The sequence below is a fragment of the Stegostoma tigrinum genome, chromosome 3 (genome assembly GCF_030684315.1).
Source record: "Stegostoma tigrinum isolate sSteTig4 chromosome 3, sSteTig4.hap1, whole genome shotgun sequence".
NCBI lineage: Eukaryota > Metazoa > Chordata > Chondrichthyes > Orectolobiformes > Stegostomatidae > Stegostoma > Stegostoma tigrinum.
Window position 1 is genome coordinate 84,048,618 of NC_081356.1, and position 17,500 is coordinate 84,066,117.

Consider the following 17,500-nt stretch of genomic DNA (forward strand, 5'->3'; position numbering starts at 1 on the left):
AGCAGGTATGAGGGCAGAATGGCTACTCCTTTTCCCAAGTCCTAGGTTTCTATGATTTAAAATGCATTTCAATGTAGCACTCTTTACAGGGTTTACGCTCTTTACACTTATGAAGAGTACATATCATCTTCTGGATTACTGGGGCAAGAGGACATCAATTATGTGATTGTGATACTTAATTGCATGTGTATAGTCACATGTTGCTAGTGATTTATTATTTAATAATAGTAAACAATGATCATCTCTACAATTGCAAAATCTGGGAAAACAACAGAAATTACACAATAAAGCAAATTATCTCAGTGTTTCAAGGGTAGTTAGATATCATATGCACAAAAAAAACCTATACCTTTTGAGTGAAAAGAAATGAGGCAGTCACAAAGTGGCCACTGTTCCACTGGCTCATTTAGAATTGTGTCCTCTTCAAATATAACAGTAGTGATGTATTTAAACCTGCAAAGTCGTCCCAAAATCTCACTCATTGGCTTGGACTTTGATTTCTTGGCCATGGCACAAATTCCGACCACAATCTGCCTTTCTGGTGGCTACAGAAAAATAATTCACAATTAAAATCAAAATAATGGTCTATATGACATCCCTGGTAGCAACTGGATATTTTTCAAAAAAAGAAATGACCAAGAGGCATTGAACAGAAATATGAGCTGTAAATATTAATTCCAGCACTTAGCAAAAAGTTAAATGTTTACATCTTCATTTAATTTAAATTAAGCCTCAATTAACACACTATACATTGACTTCAAATATCTTGCAAAACATTCTAAGAAAGCAATTAGTGCTCAGCACTTACAGAATCATATTCTTCATCTTGATCAAAATCTTCAAATTCTTGGGGTTTCATTTGATGCAACAGCTCCGTATCCTCCGAACCAAGAAAAAAATTATGAGACTCCAGTCCATGAGCAGACATGATTGTCAGGTCTGTGCTTTCTATCAATATCAAGCCGCCAGATTGCTAGCTATAGTATTACCTCTGTGCAACCAAAAGATGATTGCTCAAGCGTGACTGTCGAATATGCGGGTCGGTGCCAAATCCACTTCAAGTCATTACTGCAAAGTCTATATATTTAGTCCATGCATGTTGTTAAAGTTGCAGCACATCTTATTACTTGGCAAGGTTACAGCTTTCCATCTATAAATACAGCAGACCAAATTTCGCATGAGTGTTAAGTAAACACATTTGTCATCAGATAGATTTGCAAGAACATAAATCTGTTATGCCAACTGCCTAATTAAACCAAAAATATGGAATGTCTGAATTTAAAATAACTAAAGTAACGTGACTGTAAGAAGAGGTGTGGACAGAAAAGTAAAGGCTATATCCTATAGTCAGTCAAAATGATTAATACAAAAGAATCACAAACACTACAAGAGACAATAGGCAGGAGCTCCACATTCGAGGCAATTGGAAAAATTCTTCCCAATTCCATTCAAAATTGTAATCTTTGGATATTGTTTCTGGGATAACCCAGTCAAGGCCCGTGGCTCATGGAAAAATCACTAATTAATCTCCCTGTGGAGCTGGTTGATGATGAGTTCCCTTGGGGTAGGAAAGTCCATAACTCAAGGGCATAGGGGGAAGGTATAAAAGGGACTTAAGGGGCAACATTTTCACACAGTGGGTGCAGCGTGTATGGAATGAGCTGCCAGAGGAAGTGGTGGAGGCAGGTACGGTTACATTTAAAAGGCGAGTGGATGGATAAATGACTAGAAAAGGTTTTTAGGGATATGGGCCAAATGCTGGCAAATGGGACTAGATTTATATATTATATTTGATCAGCATGGACGAGTTGAACCGAAGAATCTGTTTCCGTGCTGTATATCTCTATATATAATAGCATCTCTGAGCAGGTTGTTTCAATAAATAGTTTCAATACAGTAAAATAAAGCAGACCTATGTTCCTTCCTGCTCTCCCGACCTCCTGTGACTTTTGATTGTTTGCATAGCTCTTCATAGGCTCTGCATGTAAATACTGAATTAACTACATGGGTGTTTTTGCTGGTGATGGTTAGTTGTGCATAAAAGAACAATAAAAATGGTGATTTTGGTGCTGGGAAGATCGCACAGTTGTAAGTTCTAACATTTCTGGGTACAGAGCAAGGAAAATAAAGCAGACCCATTGCCCCATCCCACTCTCCCTTACTCCCTTCACTTTTGATAGTTCGCATTGCCCATAATGGGCTTTGTTTCCGAATGGCTACACAGGGTGTTTCAGTGATTGCAGCTCATAATTTAACAAAATAAAATCATGGTAATTAGATGGTAGGGCAGTAGTTCAGTTGTGTGATAGCACTTTCAGATATAGAAGAGAACAAAAAACTAGATCTAGATACAGTCTTCAGATGACATGTCCATCATGGGCCTCCTGCAGTGCCACAATGATGCCAACCGAAGGTTGCAGGAACAGCAACTCATATTGCACTTGGGAACTCTGCAGCCCAATGGTATCAATGTGGACTTCACCAGCTTCAAAATGTCCCCTTCTCCCACCGCATCCCAAAACAGCCCAGTTCGTCCCCTCCTCCCACTGCATCACACAACCAGCCCAGCTCTTCCCCTCCACCCACTGCATCCCAAAACCAGTCCAACCTGTCTCTGCCTCCCTAACCTGTTCTTCCTCTCACCCATCCCTTCCTCCCACCCCAAGCCGCATCTCCATTTCCTACCTACTAACCTCATCCCACCTCCTTGACCTGTCCGTCTTCCCTGGACTGACCTATCCCCTCCCTACCTCCCCACCTATACTCTCCTCTCCACCTATCTTCTTTTCTCTCCATCTTCGGTCTGCCTCCTCCTCTCTCCCTATTTATTCCAGAACCCTCACCCCATCCCCCTCTCTGATGAAGGGTCCAGGCCGAAACGTCAGCTTTTGTGCTCCTGAGATGCTGCTTGACCTGCTGTGTTCATCCAGCTTCACACTTTATTATCTTGGATTCTCCAGCATCTGCAGTTCCCATTATCTAGATACGTACAGCTGGTTCTGATAAACCATGTTAATTCTGTTCTCATGTGATCAAACGTCAAAAGAAAAATCGCTCAATAACCACAACATTTAGAGTGATGGGATTACAGACAATACAAGTAGGGAAAGTTCATGTTCTAAACCTGGCATTCTATAATTCTTCATTTGTGTAAAAACCAAGTTGCTTTGAAGAAACATGCGTTATATTAGAACCAACTGTACAGGAAAAAATTTCAAGCTGACCAAAAAAGTTCTTATGGTGCTAATGACAGCATCCCTAGCTCAGAAGTGAGGAGGCCTAGGTTCAAGTCACACCTGCTCCAGTGGGTGTATAATTACATGTCTGAACAGACTAATACAAAAATATAAAGTACACCCAGGGGCCTTGTGATGCGGTGGTATTTTCCAAGTCAGAACACCAGATTTAAGTCCCACTTGCTCTAGAGTTGTGTAATAACATCTTTGAACAGGTTGATTAGAAAATAAATATTAAAAAAAAATCCCAAGCACACATTGGTCCATCAATGCTCTCAATGCCTTGACGGAGAAGTGAGCTAGGGAATACAGTACTTTATTTCCCCCTCCAACTCCATTTTGATTTAGTCCATTCTAGTTCTCCTGCAGCTCTCCCACACCACACCCCCACCGAACTTTTGACTGTTCACGTTTCTCATTATGGGGTTTGCATTCAAGCTTCCAATCGGCTGCACAGGTGATGGCTAGCGGTGGTTAATAGTTTTAAAAAAACACATTTGTAAGGGCACTTCTGATAAAAAAATAAAGCAGCCCAGTTTAAAAAGAAACAGACCCAGAGGGCCATTCTGGCACAGTGTTAGTATTTCTACCTCTACGCTGTGGTGGGCTGGGTTCAAGTCCCTTCTGTTCCAGGGGTGTTTAAACCTTCCCTGAACAGGCTGATGTAAAAACAAAAGCAGATCCACGACACAGTGATTTGGTGGTGGAAAGACTGTTTCGTTATGCAATAGTATTTCCAGACAGGAAAGGGAAAAATAACAAAGCATACCCAGGGATGTAAATACTAATTTGGCCACACAGCTGAATTACTAATGATGATAAATAGTTATAAACAAAAAAGATATCACAGTGATGTGAAAAAATGTTCAGCTGTGTGTGATAGCTCTTCTGGATATACAACGGAAAAAAACAAGCACAGAGGGCTCTTGCATCAATGTAGTAATGCCCCTACCTCGAGCTAGGAAGCCAGGTTCAAGTCCCACGTGCTCCAAAAGGTTCATACTAACATTGCTGATCAGACAGATCAGAAAATATCTACAAAAGCACACCCAGGGTCAGCGCTATGGAACTGTCTGTTTCGGGCCGGGTCTCACCAATGTACGCCATGAATACTGATTCGATTTTGATGTTCAAGAGTAAATGATGTTCCTTTCTAGTTTGGCTTCCTGAGTTAATACACAGAGTAAAGAAACATTTTGGACAGCTCTGCCTTTCAAATGAACTCAATGCTGCTATCTGGGAAACTAGAACTTTCTGACATACATGTAGCGAATCAGTACCAGTATGCTCAAAGAATGAGATACTGTTTAATTAGGCAAATGGGATAGAAGGGGATCACCAACAGAAAGACATTTTCCTGCCCACTTACAGGATCCTGACTTTCAGCTAAGAGTTTAAACTGCCTGGAGCCCAAGTCAAAATCTTTGATTATGCCACAAGGAGTGGCTCTATTTTGATGTTCAACAATAAATAACGTTCCTTTCCAGTCAGGCTTGCTCAGTCATTACAACTTCCAACAAAATTCATCAAAAAATATTCAATTCTCCACAAATCCATTGGACAATACCATGGTACATAGATTTTTTGGCCCCTCTTTGTATAGCAGCTCCTTGTTTAAAGAAACATGTTTTCAAAACTTTCTGTCAAAGCTCACAGGCTCAGCCCCCCTCTTGACCTAGGCTAATGATGGACCTAAAATCTGTCATATAAATATAACCTGACACTAACATGTAATAAAATAATTCTTGTTCAACAGAAAAGCCCCTCCTTATTAGACGACTAAGTGATCTTCCTCTACCACACCAGACCAAGCACGCTACATAGATTGATTAATAAAAAGACAGTGGCAGCAAACCTACCACATAGTGAAGTACAGATTCAGTTTAGCTGCACATAGGATAGTAAGTTTGAATATTTACTCCATATTTCACAATCAATTTCATCCAAACAGTAAAATGTGTTCCCAGCACTGAGCCCTAGGAAGTATCAGTACACTACACTTCAAAGTGAAAAACAAACACCCACTATAATTACATGAAGCTACATTGAAATATAAAATCCATTGCAGGGTGATTCTCCTATTCCATATGCCTCAATTTGTTTACCGGCTTTTATATAACACTTTGTCAAGTGCATTCTTAAAATTTATGGAGTTAACATTCACCACATTCCCTTCATAAACCTTTTCTATATTTACTAAAAACAAACTAGCTGTGTCAAAGATAAAGTGTGAAGCTGGATGAACAGAGCAGGCCAAGCAGCATCTCAGGAGCACAAATTTGTGCTGTGTTCATCCAGCTTCACACTTTGTATATCTTGGATTCTCCAGCATCTGCAGTTCCCATTATCTCTATTAGCTGTGTCAACCATACCTTTTAAAAATCAGTTGCTCTCTGATGAAGGGTCTAGGCCCGAAACGTCAGCTTTTGTGCTCCTGAGATGCTGCTTGGCCTGCTGTGTTCATCCAGCCTCTCATTTTATTATCTTGGAATTCTCCAGCATCTGCAGTTCCCATTATCTCTGGTCTTCTCAACTAATTCCACTCTCTCTTCAAGTGGCCACTGACTTTTATTTCCCCTCATTATGGATTTAAAAATCTTATCTACAACAAATATTAAATAAACCTGCCTGGAACTAGCTTTAACTCTATTACTGAATAAATGTAATATTTGCTGCTCTCAACACAACCTCATCCCAAGACAAGCACCCCCCTCTCATCCCCACCTCCTTGACCTGTCCATCTGCTATCCATCTATCCGATCCTCCCACCTCACTGACCAACCCCCACCCCCACCCCCACTTCCTACCTACACTTACCTTTACTATCTTCATCCCTGCCTCCTTGACCTGTCCGTCTTCTCTCCCACCTATCTGCACCACTATCCACGTTCTATCACCTTGCCCCGGCCCCCAACTATTTAATTCAGAGCCCACAAATTATTAAAAAAAACAAACATTTGGACCATGTGGCTTATCCATCCAAAAGAAAAGCCAACCTTTTCAGTACATGGTTCTTTTCACTTTTTACACAATGTATTGGTTCTTCTGTCTCTTGTTCCAGAGACATTTTGTCAAGTTTTCTAAAAACTCAATTAGTAGTTGAGCTTTGCCTTGAACCTCTACAAATTTGTCAGCCTCTTTGTCTTTACTAGGAACCACTCCACCTCTTGCTACCACTTACAGGTTACTTGCAGTTAGAAGATGTTTGGATACCCTTTCATACTGACTGCCATTCTACTCGTTTATTCTAATTTTCATGCATTCTTTTCCAGTGTTATTTTCTTCTTAAAAAAGTCTTGTTTTTGATTTTGTTCTCACTTTAAAAAAAAACTATCATGCGTCATAAACCCACAATGTTCAGCTCTCATCATCCAAGGAACATTGTTTAGGTTTCCTTCCTTGATTGTGTCACTACAAACTAGTATATGTATTCTGCCAGAATGTATAGCCTATATGACCGTGATCAACCAGGTAATATGTTTCTGTGATGTCAATTGACGCTAGATGTAAACAAAGACAGTAGGGATAATTTGTCTGCTTGTCTTCAAGTTATTAATGTAAGATACTTTACAACGACCTGTGCAGACAGATGGAAACTTGGATCAACATCTCATCTAAATGATGGTGCTTCTGACAGTCTAGCACTCCCTCAATCCAGCACTAGAATACCCCTGAAACAAAACATGAACCTGGAACATGTGACTTAAAAGCAAGTGGACTCGCAATCTACCACAACTGATTTATGAATTCTGCCTACATTGGAATTTGTCCAGTCTATGATTGAAGCATCTTTTCCACAAAGTTCACAGTTCTGTTACAAATGTTACAGCTAGTCTTTGGTTCCATTTAATGCTGGGTAGACCATTTCTCACTGTATTGAAATTAGCCTTCTTCCAATTTAGACATTGAGCTTTTGATTGTTTCTCCCTTTCTCCACCACTCAACTAAACCTTCTGTTACATTAGTTACCCTTGCCAAAATGTTTCGCAGATTACTTAGCATTCCTCGTTTCCCATAACTAGATCTAGCCATTTCCTCCTTTCTAGCTGTAGCAAAATCATACAAATATGCAGAATTCTTAGTGCATCAGGATAACTTTATGGGAGTTCTTCTGAAACTGTTTCAGAAATGTCCTTTCCACCTTACACTTTAAATAACACAATGTTGCTTTTTCTGCAGATTTTCCTCTCCCATCACTACTTGAAGGCCTATAAATTGAACCAATTTAGTGATTTCTTGTTCCTTGACCCTAACCAAATATCTCAAGAGGGATCCCCTCTTTCTATCACTGCAAAATCTTCCCTAGTCAGTACTACCATCCCACTTCCCTTTTGCCTGACAGTATTTACCTTTGCTGAACAAGTTACACCCTGGCATATTAAGTGCCACCAGCGTCACCATTTTTCAGCCACATTTTTGCTATTGTCACTACATCATATTGCTATCCTATATTTGTGCCTTTGGCTTACCAACCTTGTTTATCAGAAGTATATTTATACATTTGCATAATAAACCCAAGGTTGTTGATTTGCTTGCCAAGTTGGCTTGTTTTTGTTCAGACATTTTGTCACCACACTAGGTGACATCAGTGGAGCCTCCTATGAAGCAATGTTATTCTACTGCGCTTGGAATTTATCCTGCCCAGTCTGTTATGGTGAGTCCTGTCATCTCCAGTTTTGATCCGTACGGGTTTATATATGGGGTCCAATTCTATTTGTTTGTTGATTGAAATATGGGTGGAGAACCATGCCTCTAGGAATTCCCGTGATGTCTATGTTTGGCTTGGGCTACTGCGGTTACTTTGTCCCAATTAAAATAATGGCCTTCGTCGTCCGAGTGTACACACATTAAGGAGAGTTCATTGGACTAGTTTGCTGCTAGCTGATGTTCGTGTATGTATGTTCATTTAATGATGTCACCTAGCACGGTGATGAAAGGTCTGAATAAAAACAAGCTAGCTTGGCAAGCAAGTCAACAACCTTATCCACAACTTAAGCTACAAATCTTTGCCAATGCTTTAAGCATTATGAATGTGTCTGATTTCATTGTAGGCTTAGTCTATTTATATCTAATATAGTATTACTACCCACCCTAGTACTTGCCAACATTTATTTTATGCACCTATTCCTCTTTGCTATTTCCGTAGGTCAGTGCCAATCACACATCACCCATTTATATAACTTAATCCCTCCCCAATTACATTAGTAAACCTCCCCACAAGGATATTAGTCCCAATCCTATTTAGATGCAGTCCCTTTTGAACAGATGCCTACTGCCCCAGAATTGTCCCAACACATCAAATTTCTGAAGCCCTCCAATTGTGTCATGCTTCAAGCCACACACTGGTCCTTTCTACATTTCTAATTCTACTCTGGATTGCACAGAGTAATCCAGAGACAATTTCTCTCGCGGTGCTATATTTTAGTGTCTACCCTAGCTCCTGAGCAGCTGACCTTAGCTGGTCTCTACATGCCCTCGCGAAGTCATTTAGTACCAGCACGTACCACAGTTTGTGTCAAACACACTTTCCTCAACTGAATAACTCCTCCATGATGTACCTAACCTGGCACCAGAGAAGCAAAACACCACATGAAATCTCAATGGCTTTTAAAGAAATGTTGTCACTATCCAGTTGATTAAAGAACTGTCTACACTACTCTGTCCTGAACTTCTTTGCCTGCTGGTGCTATGGTCTAGGCTGCAATCCTTCTGAACATTGCCAGTCTCAGCTCTGAAGATTCCTGTACTACTAACTACTTCGTAATGTTCCAGATGGCCACTGCCTACTAACCTGAACTCTGACTGTGTAATAGCTATCTCCTGAAATGTATGGCTCAGAAAGCTCTCATCCTTCTTTCAGTGAATCCAGCTGCACTTGAAGCCTAGAACTCAGCTGGAGCCATTTCCTATTCATTAAGTCACTTAAGACATGTGAAGTACAGTTTTTGATGTGTCACTAAAATTTTTTTGAACATGGTCAGTAACGCTGAATTTTGAAATCACCCTACATGTGTCACTCTGTTCTTACTCTCAGTACTGCTCTTTTGCTCTCTGCTGCTTCCTCTACTCTAACTCACCACCGGGCTCTCATGTTCTGTCACTGCAGCCACCACTCTTTCATTTCTTCATTTTTCTTACTGTTGCTGCTGCCATTTCTTCTTTTGTAAATTGAGTTAATGTCACCCTATTTTCTTGATCTTTGTCCTCTTCCATAACTACAATAAATCTCACTGCATCATGATCATGACGAAATATTTTTCACTGTTAGGAAACAAAACTGAGAGAGTGGAAGACCCAAAACCGAGTCTTCAACTTCCTCTTGTGTGCACTTCACACTGGTCTAAAAAGTTATCTAACGCATTACAAATTCTGCACATCTGCATCTTTCACACCAATCCTCAGTTAATAAAAGGGCATTTCTGAAGCATTGCAGGAACATGCATCGTATCAATAATTGGATCTTTATGCTCTAAAACAGCAGTTCTTACAATCCATAGCAAGTTTAATTTGTACAACTGTGCACATGCAGCAACCTCAAGTTACAAGGAGTAACAAGCTGCTATTTTTGCAAGTCTAATGGCTCAGCAATGTAAAATGCTCAACACTTTGCTGTGACTGGAAATCAATAGGCAGCAAGGTTGGAATCAGAAGTCCAAACCACAATTTTTCAACCTTCATAATATATAGGCACACAGTGCCAGAAGATTGGACAGCCATAAATGATCATGTGCTACACCAAATCAGTTATGACTCAATGTAATGCACAGACAAAACGTTACACAATTGGAAAAGACATTTTTTAAAAAAGATCATATGTGCATCTTAGTGAAATAGAAGAGTGTCTGTCTTCAGCAATGTGCTGACAAATGCAACAATAAGCCCATTTCATAGGCTTACTGTAACAGAAAACATGCATCTATGAAGTCATGGCTTCCTGTTAGTTTTAATGTGACTTCCTGAGCATAATGGTAACTGTTTTGTAAACAAATATATCAGTTACTAATTCATGAAAAATGTGACACCAAAAAACAACAATGAAATACATAATGAGTTGATACAAGTATCCTGCTGTACTGACAGAAAGAAATGTTAACAAAAACAAGACTCAGGCTTGGATTTTTCCAGAGGTGCTTCTTTTTTTTAAATAAAAAATAGTAAAGGATATATCCATCGAAAGATATGACGTGGAGGTGCCGATATTGCATTGGGGTGGACAAGGTCAGAAATCACACAACACCAGGTTATAGTCCAACAGGTTTACTTGAAAACACAAGCTTTCAAAGCCTCACCCCTCCTTCAGGTGTTAGAGAGAGTGGTAGTATCAGACACAGAATTTATAAGTAAAAGATCAAAGGCTCATGCCACTAATGAGGATGTGTGCACGCATGGGAGAGAGTATGCGCGTACGCACTTGCGTATATGTGTGCATAACTGTGAGAGAGAGTGTATGTGTGGGATAGAGAGAGTGTGTGCGTGTGCTTGCATGCATGTGTGTACGTGTGTGGGAGAGACTGTGTGCATGCATGAGAGAGAGTGGGAGAGAGAAAATGTGCACACACACATGGGAGAGAGACTGCATGTGCATGGTAGAGACAGTGTGTGTGAGAATGTGCACAAACTCCCTCCCTCCAAAATGTGCATACACATTCTCTCCACATCACATCTGCACACACACACACTCTATCCCCCATACGCGCACGAGCTCTCTCCATTGTTTCATCGCGCTAGGGAGACAGTGTGTGCATGCACATGTTAATATGCTTGTGGGGAAAATGTGAGAGAGAGAGAGAGAGAGAGAGAGAGAGAGAGAGAGAGAGAGAGAGAGAGAGAGAGAGAGAGAGAGAGAGAAGAGTGTGCACACGTGAGCGACAGTGTGTGAGGTCTCTCCCTCTCACACACTCACACGCACACAGGCTCTATCCCCCATCAGCGCGCTCTCCCGCACTCCATCGCGCGCACGAGGGAGACAGTGTGCACGTACACATTCCCTCCTGCACACATGCATGTGAATCTATGGGGTGAATTTGTATTTGCAGATATATTTTGTTTTGTTCAAAAAGCACTCACTCAATTTATAGACAGCCAGTCAATATGCCATTTTATAAATTCCTACTTTACAAATAAAACCAGTCTGACCCCCAAACTAAACCACAAAAATTCCAAACAAGGCCTCACGCCTAACATGCATCGACTGACATAAAATGTTACTTCTCCGTTACACTGATAAAACCTTCAGTTCTCTCAGGACTGTGATTTGAAAGGGATTTGGGGATTTACACATACATATTAATCAATTAAACGTTCTAACTGATTAAAGCTTTAACACAAAGAACAAGAACACCTATACGGAGTTTTTAAAAGGAATTGACACACAAAAAATACAATCCACCGTTATCTCCATGATAGACCATAACAAGAAGACATAACACAACCAGACATACAAGTCACCCTACTGTGCATCAGGGACATATCAGAGATGACCGCAAGATTACTCAGACTTCCAGCTATCAGGGTAGCCCAGGAAACCAACAACCATCCTGTGCCAGCTCCTGACAAACATCAAGGACCCCATACCCACAACTAATAAAACTAACGTAATATACAAAGTACCATGCAAGGACTGTGAGAGATATTACATAGGCCAAATTGGAAGAAAACTGGTAATAAGGATACATGAATAACAACTAGCCACAAAGAGACACAACCAATTCTCACTAGTCTCAACACACACAGACAAAGGACACGAATTTGACTGGGACAGCAAATCCACAATAGCACAAGCCAGGGAATTCCTGGGAGGTGTTGTATCCCAACCAGAACTCCATCAACAAACATATTGAACTGGACCAGATATACAATCCACTGAAAAACTGAAGTAAAGCCAATCACCCCAGCGAATCAAGGCATATAAACGTCAAACAGGACGGAATAGCAACGTTTCACCAGAAGCGCACTGATGATGTTATCTAGCACGGTAATGAAATGTCTGCAACCAAACACACCAGCTCGGTGAGCAAGTCTACAACTTAATCGACAACCCGAACTAAAAATCTTCTCAAAAACCTCAAAGCATCTAAGGTTTGTTTAATACATTCTCATCAGTGGCGTGACTCTTTCATTTTTTAACTTCTAAATTCCATGTTTGATACTGCCTCTCTCACCTGGAGGAGGAGTGAGGCCGCGAAAGCTAGTGTTTTTCAAATAAACCGTTGGACTATAAACTGGTGTCGTATGATACCTGATCATGTCCAACTAAAAATGCCGATGGGGCCCAGCATCTTTAAAAAGTTCTAAGTAGCGAATTGGATTGTAAGCCTAGTTTTTGAGCTCATGTCATCGCTCCAGACCACTTACGTCCACCGCCGTCTTTCACACATCCCCTACCTTGGCAGCGATCCTGTTTCCCTCTCCCTGCCCTCCCCACATTCCCGGAGGTCGCTCTCACTCTGTCAGCAGTGGTGCTGATGCTGCTGATCAGACGCAACCGGGGGCTCGGCCCATTGCCTTTTCCATACCTCCGGGTCTACTACCTCAGTGAATTTAAATTAAAACCGAAGACAAGACTGGGCACAAAAAGACACAAACAGGACTTCCTTCAGAAAGAGACGCCAGTCCTCCGCACTAGTCCACAACTCCCTCCGAGTGACCGTTACCTCTCTCCGGTCCCTCGCGCTGCCGCCACCGCACGCCCACTCCGTCCCACAGCAATAAGTGTCCGGACGGATCCACTTCCGCGACCCAGCGTCTCACTTCAGTTCCGTTTTTGCAGTTTACCATGCGGCTTCCGAGGAGGCGAGAGTTGTCGTTAAATTTGTAAAAGAAGTCGTCTTAGTTTAGTCGAGCTAATCAAGTGTTATTCTTCGGATGTGAATGTCTATAATGTAAGCAATCTCATTTGAAAAGCTGATTCAGACCGGCAGTCGTTGCGGAGGAATGTTTTTGGTGGTGTTTGACAGATTTGTTGAAGTTTTTCAGGATTTTGGGCACCGCCGTTGATATCGTCAGCTGTGTCTTATGGAGGATTCATTCAAATCAACGTACAACACCAGAGAAACTTCAAGACGGACGGCCTGAACGGGGATCTAGGGTTCATATCGCACTACAGGTGACCCCACCACACCATACACACATTCTCTCTCTTTCTCTCACACTCACACACACACAAAGTCTCACGCCCTCACACACACACAGTTTCTCACACTCTCTTCTCACAGTCACACACTCTATTCTCACACACTAGTCTCACACACACACACACAGTCACACACTCTCTCCACACACACACACACACACAGTCACACACACTCTCACACAGTCTCTTCTCACACACACAGTCACACTCTCTCTCTCTCTCTCACACAGTCTCTCACACAATCTCACATACTCTCTCACACACACAGCCTCACACTCTCATCTCACACACAGTCTCACACACACACAGTCACACACACTCTCTCTCTCTCACACACACAGTCTCACATACTCTCTCTCACACACACAGACACACACTCTCTCTCCCTCACACACAGTCTCACACTCTTCTCACACACAGTCACACACACACTCTCTCTCTCTCACACAGTCTCACACACACACTCTCTCTCACACAGTCTCACACACACACTCTCTCACACACATACAGTCTCACATACTCTCTCTCACACACAGTCTCACATACTCTCTCTCACACACAGTCTCACATACTCTCTCTCACACACACAGTCTCACTCTCTCTCTCACACACAGTCACACACACACACACACACACACACACACACACGCAGTCTATCGCTCTGTCTCACACACACACACACACACACACACACACACACACACACACACAGTCTATCGCTCTGTCTCACACACACACACACACACACACACACAGTCTATCGCTCTGTCTCACACACACACACACACACACACAGTCTATCGCTCTGTCTCACACACACACACACACACACACACACAGTCTCTCGCTCTGTCTCACACACACACACACACACACACACACACAGTCTCACGCTCTGTCTCTCACACACACACACACACACACACACACACACACACACAGTCTCACGCTCTGTCTCACACACACACACACACACACACAGTCTCACGCTCTGTCTCTCTCACACACACACACACACACACACACACAGTCTCACGCTCTGTCTCTCACACACACACACACACACACAGTCTCACGCTCTGTCTCACACACACACACACACACACACACACACAGTCTCACGCTCTGTCTCACACACACACACACACACACACACACACAGTCTCACGCTCTGTCTCACACACACACACACACACACACACACACAGTCTCACGCTCTGTCTCTCACACACACACACACACACACACACACACACACACACACACACAGTCTCACGCTCTGTCTCACACACACACACACACACACACACACAGTCTCACGCTCTGTCTCACACACACACACACACACACACACACACACACAGTCTCACGCTCTGTCTCACACACACACACACACACACACACAGTCTCACGCTCTGTCTCACACACACACACACACACACACACACACACACACAGTCTCACGCTCTGTCTCACACACACACACACACACACACACACACACACACACACACACACACAGTCTCACGCTCTGTCTCACACACACACACACACACACACAGTCTCACGCTCTGTCTCACACACACACACACACACACACACACACAGTCTCACGCTCTGTCTCACACACACACACACACACACACACACACAGTCTCACGCTCTGTCTCACACACACACACACACACACACACACACAGTCTCACGCTCTGTCTCACACACACACACACACACACAGACACAGTCTCACGCTCTGTCTCACACACACACACACACACACACACACACACACACACACACACACACACAGTCTCACGCTCTGTCTCACACACACACACACACACACACACACACACACACAGTCTCACGCTCTGTCTCACACACACACACACACACACACACAGTCTCACGCTCTGTCTCACACACACACACACACACACACACACACAGTCTCACGCTCTGTCTCACACACACACACACACACAGTCTCACGCTCTGTCTCACACACACACACACACACACACAGTCTCACGCTCTGTCTCACACACACACACACACACACACACACACACACACACACACACACACACAGTCTCACGCTCTGTCTCTCACACACACACACACACACACACACACACACACACACACACACACACACACAGTCTCACGCTCTGTCTCACACACACACACACACACACACACACACACACACACACAGTCTCACGCTCTGTCTCTCTCACACACACACACACACACACACACACACACACACACACACACACACACACAGTCTCACGCTCTGTCTCTCACTCACACACACACACACACACACACACACACACACACACACACACACAGTCTCACGCTCTGTCTCTCACACACACACACACACACACACACACACACACACAGTCTCACGCTCTGTCTCACACACACACTCTCTCACACACACACACACACACAGTCTCACGCTCTGTCTCACACACACACTCACACACACACACACACAGTCTCACGCTCTGTCTCACACACACACTCACGCACACACACACACACACAGTCTCACGCTCTGTCTCACACACTCACACACACACACACACACACACAGTCTCACGCTCTGTCTCACACACACACACACACACACACACAGTCTCACGCTCTGTCTCACACACACACACACACACACACAGTCTCACGCTCTGTCTCACACACACACACACACACACACACACACACACACACACAGTCTCACGCTCTGTCTCACACACACACACACACACACACACACACACACACACACACACACACACAGTCTCACGCTCTGTCTCACACACACACACACACACACACACACACACACACACAGTCTCACGCTCTGTCTCACACACACACACACACACACACACACACACACAGTCTCACGCTCTGTCTCTCACACACACACACACACACACACACACACAGTCTCACGCTCTGTCTCACACACACACACACACACACACACACACACACAGTCTCACGCTCTGTCTCACACACACACACACACACACAGTCTCACGCTCTGTCTCACACACACACACACACAGTCTCACGCTCTGTCTCACACACACACACACACACACACACACACACACAGTCTCACGCTCTGTCACACACACACACACACACACACAGTCTCACGCTCTGTCTCACACACACACACACACACACAGTCTCACGCTCTGTCTCACACACACACACACACACACACACAGTCTCACGCTCTGTCTCACACACACACACACACACACACACACACACAGTCTCACGCTCTGTCTCACACACACACACACACACACACACACACACACACACACAGTCTCACGCTCTGTCTCACACACACACACACACACACACACACACACACACACACACAGTCTCACGCTCTGTCTCACACACACACACACACACACACACACACACACACAGTCTCACGCTCTGTCTCACACACACACACACACACACACACACACACACACACACACACACACACAGTCTCACGCTCTGTCTCACACACACACACACACAGTCTCACGCTCTGTCTCACACACACACACACACAGTCTCACGCTCTGTCTCACACACACACACACACACACACACAGTCTCACGCTCTGTCTCACACACACACACACACACACAGTCTCACGCTCTGTCTCACACACACACACACACACACACACACACACACAGTCTCACGCTCTGTCTCACACACACACACACACACACACACACACACACACAGTCTCACGCTCTGTCTCACACACACACACACACACACACACAGTCTCACGCTCTGTCTCACACACACACACACACACACACACACACAGTCTCACGCTCTGTCTCACACACACACACACACACACAGTCTCACGCTCTGTCTCACACACACACACACACACACACACACAGTCTCACGCTCTGTCTCACACACACACACACACACACACACACACACACAGTCTCACGCTCTGTCTCACACACACACACACACACACACACACACACAGTCTCACGCTCTGTCTCACACACACACACACACACACACACACACACACAGTCTCACGCTCTGTCTCACACACACACACAC

At 43.6% G+C, this 17,500-nt stretch overlaps 1 protein-coding gene across 17 annotated transcripts in view; it reads right to left on the bottom strand.

Moving 5' to 3' along the window:
* ppip5k2 (diphosphoinositol pentakisphosphate kinase 2) overlaps positions 1-12,947 on the bottom strand; it is a 249,152-nt gene extending 236,205 nt beyond the window's left edge. For 13 of the 17 annotated variants that reach the window (XM_059644714.1, XM_059644722.1, XM_059644720.1 and 10 more), the window contains exons 1-3: positions 12,752-12,883; positions 809-1,150; positions 350-545 (exon numbers count right to left, since the gene is read on the bottom strand). In XM_059644714.1, the coding sequence (XP_059500697.1) occupies positions 350-545; positions 809-928 (316 nt within the window). In that variant the 5' untranslated portion in view covers positions 929-1,150; positions 12,752-12,883. The other 4 variants (XM_059644712.1, XM_048527822.2, XM_048527823.2 and 1 more) reach the window with 4 other exon arrangements.
* Positions 12,948-17,500: the final 4,553 nt, after the last annotated feature.